This window comes from Micromys minutus (assembly GCF_963924665.1).
Source record: "Micromys minutus genome assembly, chromosome: 27".
Lineage (NCBI taxonomy): Eukaryota > Metazoa > Chordata > Mammalia > Rodentia > Muridae > Micromys > Micromys minutus.
In genome coordinates this window covers 40,944,310-40,954,781 of record NC_137962.1, presented here as the reverse complement: position 1 = coordinate 40,954,781, position 10,472 = coordinate 40,944,310, and the positions used below count along the sequence as shown (strand labels likewise).

The window sequence follows — 10,472 nt, the reverse complement described above, 5'->3', positions numbered from 1 at the left end:
CTGAGCAGAAGGAGCCAGCGCCCAGAGAGATGAGGATGAAGGGTTTATGAGCTGTGCCGTTAGCTAGGCTCAGTGTAGGCTGATCAGGAAGACAAAGGTATGGGTGGACTGAGCAAAATATGTTTTCTGTGACAGTCTCACTCTGTAGACCAGGCTGGCCTTGAACCCACTTGCCTCTGCGTCCTGACAGCTGTGATTGGTGGCGCTCACCATCACTCCTGGCCAGAGTACAGGGTTATGCCACTTCCTGGTGTGCCACGTGCTTTGGTCAGCCGTCCCCTTTGGCCTCCATCTCACCATTAGCCTTCTTCTCCAAAAGGTTTGAGTCACCAGTGAGCGCTCACGGCCCGGGAACTGCTATGGCAGGAATGGCCCCCATTTTTGATGATGAAATCCTTATCAAGCCCCAGAGAGCCACCTATCACCTTCTTACCACAGACCTCCTGGCGACTTGACGTGCTCCTAATGGTGAGGAACAAGCTTCCATGTAACCTACCCAGTTGATGGGTAGAGACGGCTGTTGGATTTAGTGACGTTTTGAGGCATATGTAAGGCCAGAAATATACCAGGCAGATAGGAGCTGGGTTGCCCAGGCCTGGCCCTGCTCTGCCACTTCCCATGTGGCCTTGGACAAGATCCTTAGCTTCAGTGTTTAGTGAGAAGACATGGCCAGGCTCAGTGAAGTGAACACACTACCCTGTCACAGATGAACAACAGCCTGGTGAGAGTCAGAGGCCTTTAGTGACAGTGACAGTGTGGATGGCAAGAGCGTCATCAGCACAGGCCACAGTCCAGTGAGCCCCAAGCTCTCCAGGCATGTGTTGATCCCGTGTGTTTGAGGAATCTGCCGGTTCCAGGACCCTCAGAGGCAGCTGAGAGGTCAGAGGTCACTGTGCGGACACACCACCTGGGACTGAACCTGCTGTTCTCACCTGAAGGGGCTGCTTCTGGAGAGTGAAGGGCAAGCAGAGGCGGTGGGTTGCAACTTAATCCAGGTTGCCATGGAGAAGAGAGCTTGGGATTTTTGTGGGGAAAAAAATGTAAGTAACTATTTAAGATTAAAGACCTTAGTCAGGAAAAGGTAAGGGAGGAGACACGGCCCTTAGCTGATAAAGTGGAAGGAGAAGGTGCAGAGCACGGGGTGGGGGAGGGGGACTCACCTGAGAGCAGGCAGCTCAGAGAAGGAAGAAGCCAAGGTTTATACATCAGGGAGCATCTCCACACTCCCCATGACTCGGGAAGGCAGCGACTGGGGAAACTTTAGGTATCTGGGATACTGGCACAGAAACCACTAGAGAGGGGTGGTTGAAGGCCGGTCTAACAGCAGAGACATTCCCCACAGTGACAATGAACATGAGACGGGCAGCAAAAGCCAGGGAAGCTGGCACTTACCTTGGGAGTGTTCAGCAGGTGGCGTGGTGTCTGAGGCCCTGCAAGTGGGCAGTGGGAGGATGAAGGGGACAGACAGATGGAGTCTGCTGCCTTTCAGGAAAAAGTGCTGTGGTTTCTCTTCCTCTTTCCATGTTAGAGCCTGGAGTTCAGGCAAGAAAGAAGGAGCCAAAAGCTGCCAGAGGTGGTGTTTCTCTCTTTTATTTAAAAACAGTGCTTCATTACCATTTGCAAAGGCTGAGGCAGGGCCCCTCCTTTGCTAAGAGTTTATAAAAGCCAGCAACATGATCAATAATTTATACACATGGAGAGTAATACAAAAAATAATGAATAAAAGCTAAAGATCTAACTACTCCAACCTTCACAATCCCAGCTACTTGATAATAATAGGAGTAACCCAATGAATACTGTATGGTTTGAAAGCTACTATACAATTATGATTCTTAAGGGAGGAAGAGAGGGAGAAAGGGAGTTAGAGACTGTCACAAAGCCCTGGGTGCTTCTCTGGAGTTAGCAGGGAAACAGGACCCTGGGCAAGCAGCTCGGGTGCCCTAGGAGGTGACTTTGGGAGAGGATGGTAAGGAAGGAGACACAGCTGGGTGGTCAATTGGACAAGCATCCGAGTATGCCCCCATGTCCCAGTGGTACCTGTCCTGCCACAGGGAAACCACACGTACTAGGCAGGCTACTCCCTGCCACAGGGGTGTGGAGAAGAGCGAGGTTCTGTGGTACTTTGAGCCTGAAAAGATAGAGACTCAAAAACTGAGCGCCTCAGTTCGCTCTGCAGCTCTAACTTAAACGTGTCAGCCCCAGGGTGGCTCTAGCTATTCACACGCTGAATGCTGACATGGGGAAAAGTCATGTCTCTTAGGGGGAAAAAAAAAGGATCAGTTCATCACTCAATATATAATGCAGCCAAAATGAGCTGCCCAACAAGCACGCACACAAAAAATACTGTGAACAGAAAATACAAGAAAACAGCTAAGCTAGGAGTCCTGATGGGGACAGACAGCGATTAAAGCACATCAGTCCCTGGAAAAACCAAACCAAAAGCATTTTCTGAAAAACTCAAAAACTCGCGTGCCCCTGGGAATCTGGCATTGGTAACCGGAAGAGGGAGGGAAGGAAAGAGCATCGCTGTTCCCTTTTTGCCTACCAGAGTGAATGAAGCCCCCTCCCCCCAGCGCTGGCATGTACAGAGGGCTGCCCCCTAGGTGGGAGGTCTCTGTCAAGGCAAGGTTGAGTTTTGGCCGATGGGCAGTTCTCAGTTACCAATCCCTGCCAGCCAGCACCACCATGGCTGAACTCATCTACTGTTTTTTCCTGAGTACACTGTAACTGGCTACAGTTTCGGTAACTTGCATAAGAACATGGCTTCCACAGCCAATCACAATACTTCAGGGACCCGTGCCCCCTGGCTCACTTCTAGTGCCTCGCTGAAGAGTTTGGCAACCTGTGGTAGTTGGTGAGCCTTTCAAAAGGAAAGTTGCCAAGGGACTGTCCTGCACTCAGTAGCTTAGAGGGCACATGCTGGCGTAGGGCACCCAGAGCCTGCTTGGGATGGGGCCCTGTTTCCCGCTCTAGCCCAGGGATGGCAACTGCCTGGCTGATGAGGAAGCAAGGATAAAGGAGGTACACAGGAGAGGGAGGTGGGACAGCAACACTTCCAAAAATATAGTGTTTTATGCAACAGAGAATCAAGTGTCACTGGTGTATACTACAAATGATCAGACATTCTCAAGAGCATGACAAAATAAAACACACGTTTACATTAGATGTTCACCGTGCCCACTATTGTTTCCTATCTGAAAACAGTGCAAACAGGTAACTTATGTTTTAAAACACCACGACCCCTTCCCCACCCCCCCCCCCAAAGTCCCTTTCCTCCTAATATCCTGGGGAATAGTCTGCAATTTTGCAAACGTTACCATGCTAGAGTTTTGAGTAGTGGAGAACTAGCTGGACCAAAGGGGAAGGTTCACCAGGCAGCTTCCCACCCTTCCTGACACACCTGTGTGCAGACCGCCCTTGGTTGGCCTCAATGGCCTGGCACAGGGAGGGCCACACTATGCAGCTCTTGCATAGCCTCATATCCCTCACAGTCCCTTTCGTCTGGAAACTATATGACTAGGTAGATACAGGATGGAGGTGGCCATGGACCTGCCGGCTGCGCCTCTAAGAAAATACAGCCTAAATTAAACATTTCAGCCCCTGAGGAGTCCACGTTTGAGGAAAAGCCATGAGCTCTCCTTAAACTAAGAGCCGAGTGCCAGGTGGTTTCCAAGGGAAGGAAACACGCTGGCTCAGTTCAGACAGCGGCTGCTGCAGGGTGACGGTGGCAGAGGTTCCTGGAAACCTGAGAGCCTTAAAATGACAAGTAGTAGCATGGTGCTTCTGGGCTGAGGTTGAACTAAGTAACACAGAGATTCTAGAAAAGACCTAAGGCAGCTCTCCGGGCTGAAAGAGGAACAGCCAAACATTTTCATTACAAGTCTCCTTAAAAGAGCCCAGCTTCTAGTAAGATTCGCAGCATAGAGAGCCCAGGCTGCAGAAGCCTGGGAAACTGAAAACGCCCTTCTTACACTGCGATTCAGCATCAGCCATCTTTTTGAAATCATCACCTAGAATCCTCAAACAGAGTCACAAAGTGCCTGTCTCCTCTAGCCTGCTTCCTAAACCAGTCCAACACTCCAGCACAGTGGTCCTGAGGACCAACCATGAGGCCAAGACAATGAAATCCAGACACTTAGGGGAGCCAACTCTCAGCGCTCACCCTGAAATCCAAAGACCCTTGCATAAAAAGCAAACTCCATTTGGCTTCCTTGGAAAGTAGCTTGAGGAAGTGGCACCAGAGATGTCCTTGTACAATGCAGCAGAGACATGCTGGCAAACCAACTGGCCTTGGAGGCCTCCACAGAACCAGCTGCAATGAAGTGCATGAAGGCCCCTCAGGTCCCTGCAGCATGGGCCATGGGGACTGTCCTCTTTGCCCTGCCATGGTCACCCTTATTCTTGTCTAGGAAAAAAAGAAGTCTTCAATTCTTCCTCCCTTTCTACCCTCTGTGGATACAACTGTTGAGGGGCTGGCCTAGTCTCCACCAGGTGAAGGGGCTTGCCTTTTTGTGAGAATGGCCCTTATTAAACAAAGACCCAAAATGTGTGTTCCTCAAGCCAGTAAAATTTTCTCAAGAAGAGACAAAAGAAAAAAAAGTCCCTCTGCCCCCATTCTCTAGAACCCCAAGAGGCCCCGCCCATCCCTTCCCTAACTAAAATATTCATGCACATACAATGAAAACTGTCATAACAGCAACAATAAACCAAACTTTGGCTTGGGGGAAGGGACTCCAGAAGTGGTCAGTGGCAGGCAGTCTTGTTTCCTATTCCACACACTGCTCCAGAATCAGTGACTACACCGGGCTCTCTGGCTCCCATGCTGTCTCCCTGGGAGACAGATATCCTAGGAGACAGTATCTGAGAGCAAGATGGTGTGTGTCAACTGCGGGCCAAAGCCCTCCCTGCTTACAAAAGGATGCTTGATGCCATCAAATGTCAGCCACTTTAATTCAGGGACATGAATCATTTATCAGTCAAAACTGTGTAGAGGCAGAGGCAACAACAACAACAACAACAACAACAAAAGAACCACACCCCAATAAAACAACTCTAAAACAGACCTTAACAACACCCAAGCTCATGTCTCTGAACTACTACTCCCTTTAGCAGCGACCTCTCAGGTGAACTGACCAGGAAGCCAGCTGACACTCCTGTTTCCTAATGCCTTCATTTGGGGGCCTCTGTGGGACCCTTGCCTTTCAAATACATCTCAGATCTGGGGGAGAAAGGAGTCCTTTGGAAACAAAACTGAAACCAGGTTTCACTGCCATGGCCTCTGCAGGAGGACCCTTGCCATGTTACATCCTCCTTCCAAGGCAGGCTTAAAGTCCACGGCCTGCCTTCTTAATGTGCCCCAAGGGGTCCAGGTGCTTGGCTGTGACTCTGGAGGACACTGTGAAGCTGGATGCAGTGGCCACAAGGGCTGGAGACCCACAGAGGCTCTGGAAGATGGAAATTCCTATGGCTTTGGAGTGAGGACAAACTGCCTCTGCCTGCCCTTACTGGCCCTCATCAGCACACTTGTAGGGACAGCCAGCCTAGGGGCTTGGTTCCTTATCCTGCCCCAGCAGAGGCTTTTTGATGTCTTTCTTATTCTGTACTGACACACTCTTTAATGGCTCTGAACAATTTGTACTTTTAATCCTCATATTGTGCCCAGATACCTGGGGAGAAATCTGGCCACTGACTATTCGTTCTTCCATCCCCGGATCCCAAATTCCTGAATCTTGAGGACATGGGAGTAGCATGTTAATAAAGAACAGAGGAGTTGCACAGTGGCTCAATTAAAGGGGCAGCAGCCCAGCAGGAATGCTGAGATTTCTGGAAAGAAAAGAAACAAGTGTTTTCCTATGCTGGAGCTCACTCCAAGATTATTCTTGTACTGAGGTGTTTCTCATCCACAGTCTGAGAGCATGCTTGGGAATACCAGCACTGAAATTCCAAAAGCCATGCCGACACTCCCAGGCTGTGCCTGTCAGTGATTGTAAAAAACGAATACAAAGGCAGGAGGTTAGGAGAGAAAAGGATCTTTTAAATTCTCCTGCTTTGCACAAACTCCTACCTAAAGGCATGTGGATTCCAGCCACAGCCAGTCAGAGCCTCCAGCCATAGCCAGGCCAGAAGGGACACTGCTGCAGAGCTGGCTCCCACTCTGCTTGTCCCCCAGCAATCAGCACCAGATCCACTTTGGTAATTCTGTCTGCTGGCTTCTGATCAAATGCATGTATCAGCTCCTTCCTCCTCGACTGCCTCTTCTGTGACCGACAGAGTACGCTAAGCGTGGACATACAGACGTGGAAATGTACTATCTTTTTTTTTTTTTTTTTAAACCACAGTTAAAAAAAAGCAAAAATAAAAACAAAAATCCCCAAACAAAAAACAAAACCAAACAAAAAACTCCCCTCCAAACAAAAATTCAAAAACAAAAACAAAAAAACAAAAAGCACAATCTTTGGAACAAAAGAATTAAAGGCAGAAATTTAAAGGGAAAATACATATTCAAAGAACATAGTGAGGTATAAAAAGTATTCTCTCTTTTTGTTTGTTTTCCTCTTCATCTTGCTATAGAGTCCTCTACTAGTAAATATTGCAATAGCCAGGCCTCATGAACTGGGGGCTGTCCCATTTGCAGGGCTCTCACGTCACTTCAGTAGGGGGCAAATCGGCTGTAGCCACCTCGGTACAGACTCGCCTGCAATAAACAGAGACATAAGAATATTGAAAGGATGAGAAGAGCATTGGAGATGAGGCAACATGTCCCAAGGGAGCACCTCTTTCCTGCCATGAGGCAGTGGAGACATCATAATGGCTGACATGACTAGGCACAGAAGGTGGACTTGATATGGTTTCTATGTATCTGTCTTTGTAATGCTGCTACAGTTCTGGCTGAAACTGGATTACTGAGCTCCCTTCAAACACAGGACCTGTCAGTGTGTGCTGCCTCTGACTGACTACATCTTGGCAGAGGTGGTCATGTCCTATGTTTAGACTAATGCCACATTTTCAATCAGTGTAACAGGTCTCCTCTGTAATCTATAAAATACGTGAACCTCTGTACCCATGGGTACTGATTCAAGAAATGCCCATGGATGCCCAAACTGCAACAATTCTACTCTCTTGTTAGAAAGGTTTAGTGTTTGCATACAACTAGACAGGTCTCATCTGTATAGCACCAGGACAGACTTACAAACGGTTCGTCGGTGCTCTGTAGATGGCTGTTACACTGTACTGTTGGAGGCTAACATGGGGAACAGGCCCCCATGTGTTCAGTGAAGATAATTTCTGACACTGTGGCTGAATCTGAGGTATGCGTGTGCTCGATACTCTGCTTGCTACCTTACTTGGATCAACTGACTTTCTCTGGTGCCTTATTTCTTTGTACAGAAACCTTCCCAGGAGTCTTCCCCTGGGTTGGTCTTTCAGGGCATGGGAGTTTCGCTTGGCATCACTATGGAGTGGCCTGCCTTTTTAACTATGAATACCAATCAGCAACAAAGGCATCTCTCGTTCAATATGCTTCTTGCATACTTCCCTACAACGGCTACTAGAACTGGCCTCTGCAGTGCTCACAGCACTGAGTCTCAATGCCACACAACACAAAGCAGAAGGGCAGCAGGCACATTGTTAGGCACCAGCAATCAAAGATTGAGTATGCTGAGAGCTCGCTGTGAGAACTGGACACTTTGACATTCCTGCTTTTGCTACTAATATGCACTGGTAAAGGAACCTATTCTCTCTATCCTCTCCTAAATAATGTCATTAATTGGGAAGACTGTCCCCATCAACCCCTCCTTCCTACTGCCTTTCCAGATATACAGGTAAAGCAAGTGACATAATAAGTTCCCAGGGTCTCATTTGGCTTCCATATTTTGGCAATGGATGAAATGACAAAGCATCACTTCCTCAGATCTTTCAAAATTTGGATGTAGAGGAGGAACATAGCAAAAGAAAAAAGGTATATAAACTTACCACAGCGCCAACTCCATAGCTGGCGGCAGGGGCGAGGGCATGGTAGGGGTCAGCTGTGTACACCCTGCCGTAACTGGAAAGGAGAAGCATGGTCAGATGGAAGCAGGTGAGACAGAGACTGAGGCCCTGTGCTGCAGACCTGGACTATTAGTAGGAAAATGGCAGATGGAAGAAGCCTTCCTATCTCTGCTCCTGAGTGCAGTAACTGAGGAATCCTGATTACTATCAAACGGCAAAGAATGGGGTTCGATGGGAAATACCAACTGTAATCACAGCCAAAGAAGAGACAGAACAAGAGAACAAGTATGGGAAGAGTATGGCCTGGGTGCTATGTGTCAGAGGCCGTAAAGAACAGGCTCCAGAAAGAGCCAGGCTGGCAGGAGCCCAAGGACTCAGGGCAATTCTGGAAATGGTGAAGGGGGAGAGCAGAGAGCATGGGGCTCAGGGCCTGCTTGCTCTGGCACTGTACATACCCGTCGCTGTAAGCGGCTGCAGCGGCTGCAGCAGCTGTGGCTGCGGTTGCAGTAGCAGGCTGTGCATATCTGTAGGCTGCATATCCACCCTACAGGAGAGAAGAGAACTGACTTTACAGCTACCTTTCCCCAAGACAGACACCCCTCCCCCCCGATACAGACACACACGTGTAGACACAAGGACAGACACAAACACAGACACACATGGAAAGAGATGTTTCAAACTGCACCCGTTTGCATGCTCCTCCTATGGTAGGAAATCAAGCTTTAGCCAATGTAAGAATTTGCTTTCCAATTTGTGACAGTAAGAAAAATTAAGTACACAGGTACTACCTAATGCTTTTAAGAAATAGAGATGATTTTGGATCTTACTTCACAGTGCTTTTTGGAACGCTTGACAGGGAAAATGTTCATGAAATGTTAGGAGAATTGAGTTAACGTGCATATACCAGTTAAGAGAATTAAAATCTACTGCCTCCATCAGTGTCAATCTCATAGTCTCTGTACTGGGACTGGCTTGTACTAAGAGAATGCAGCAGGTCACAGGAAGACCTAACCCAGAGCTTGACTCCATCTGGCAGAGTATGTCTGTCAAGAGCAACACTGAGAAGGAAGGGCCCAAGCAGACCAGATATCAGGGAACTGCCTGTGAATCAATACATCTACCACCTGCTTGTCAGAGTGGCAGGACAGAGACTGTGGCTTTAAAAGCTCAACGCTTAACCCTGGTTCTCTTCAGGAAAACCTCAACTCTAGCCCACATTCCAGACTTGGGGAAATCAGAATGCAAGTGGCTTAGAAGCATTTGACTAGATCTGACAAGGTCTGACAGGCCTCAGCTGCTTCCTTTTCCCACAGTAGCCTTTGGGAGTTTTTCCCCCTATGACTCATATACCTTCTTGAGAAGTCTTGAGGAACTTAGAACCATCACAACCAGCTACTCCACCTGATTTGTATATGAACAGAGATGTTCCTCCTGGAAGGACTCAAGGACAGTGAGACAGGCCAATACCAGTAAGGTCTTACAGTATCCTTTTATAGCCCACTTACTTTATCTAAACCTAGTTCAGAGATACTAAAAAAACCCAACAACCAAGCAAGCACAAAACTCTAAAAAACCCGAGACAGCAATTCTCTGTGTAGCCCTGGCTGTCCTGAAACTCAGAGATCCACATGCCTCTGCCTTCTGAATGGTGGGATTAAAGGTATGTGCCACCACCACCTGGCCAGTTACACATTTTTATTGTCATCCTTTGCTGTCAAAAATATGTGTTCAGTTAGTCCAACTGGCTCAGTTGGTTCAGCCATGAATGACAGATAAGACAGTGTTCATTCCCACAGAAGGCCTGCATCTCATTGCAGCTAAAGTATCCCATTCTTTTTTCCTTTAAATGCTCAGATTTTGCTAACTTTGCAAGAGATTTCACATTTCCTTTTTTTGGGGGGGTGGCTTTTTAGGGTTGAGAAGATGTGTGTGTGTGTGTGTGTGTGTGTATGTGTGTTTGTGTGTGTGTGTACATACAAACATATTTGGAGATGATATCTCTACCCGAGAGAGCTAATCCAAGGTTGTCTGGGAATTTGCCAGACTTTGAACTTACAAAATCACCTGCCTCTTCTTCCCAAGTGCTGGGTTTAAAGGTATGTAGCACCACAACTGGCTAAGAAGTATCTTCTTTCCTTCCTTTCTTATTGGTTATTTTATTTATTTACATTTCAAATGTTATCCCCCTTCCAGATTTCCCCTCCAACACTCCCATCCTACCCCACTCACTCTCTCACTCCCACCTCACCACCCTAGCATCCCCCTAATGTTGGATCATCAAGTCTCCACAGGACCAAGGACCTCCCCTTCCATTGATGCCATCCTCTGCTACATAAGCAGCTAGAACCATGGGTCCCTCTACATTGTACCCTTTGGTTGGTGGTTTAGTCCCTCGGAACTCTGGTTGGTTGATAATGTTGTTGTTCCTATTGGATTGCAAACTCCTTTAGTCCTTCCCTTAACTTCCCAGTTTGGTTCCTCAG

General features: G+C 47.9%; 1 protein-coding gene across 22 annotated transcripts in view; it reads right to left on the bottom strand.

Moving 5' to 3' along the window:
- Positions 1-1,584: 1,584 nt before the first annotated feature.
- Positions 1,585-10,472, bottom strand: part of RBFOX2 (RNA binding fox-1 homolog 2) — a 229,559-nt gene continuing 220,671 nt past the window's right edge. For 21 of the 22 annotated variants that reach the window (XM_080939866.1, XM_080939856.1, XM_080939867.1 and 18 more), the window contains 3 exons: positions 8,445-8,533; positions 7,972-8,044; positions 1,585-6,694 (listed from right to left, as the gene is read on the bottom strand). In XM_080939866.1, the coding sequence (XP_080795992.1) occupies positions 6,650-6,694; positions 7,972-8,044; positions 8,445-8,533 (207 nt within the window). In that variant the 3' untranslated portion in view covers positions 1,585-6,649. Of the gene's footprint in view, positions 6,695-7,971; positions 8,045-8,444; positions 8,534-10,472 lie in introns of those variants that run through there. The other variant, XR_013975592.1, reaches the window with a different exon arrangement.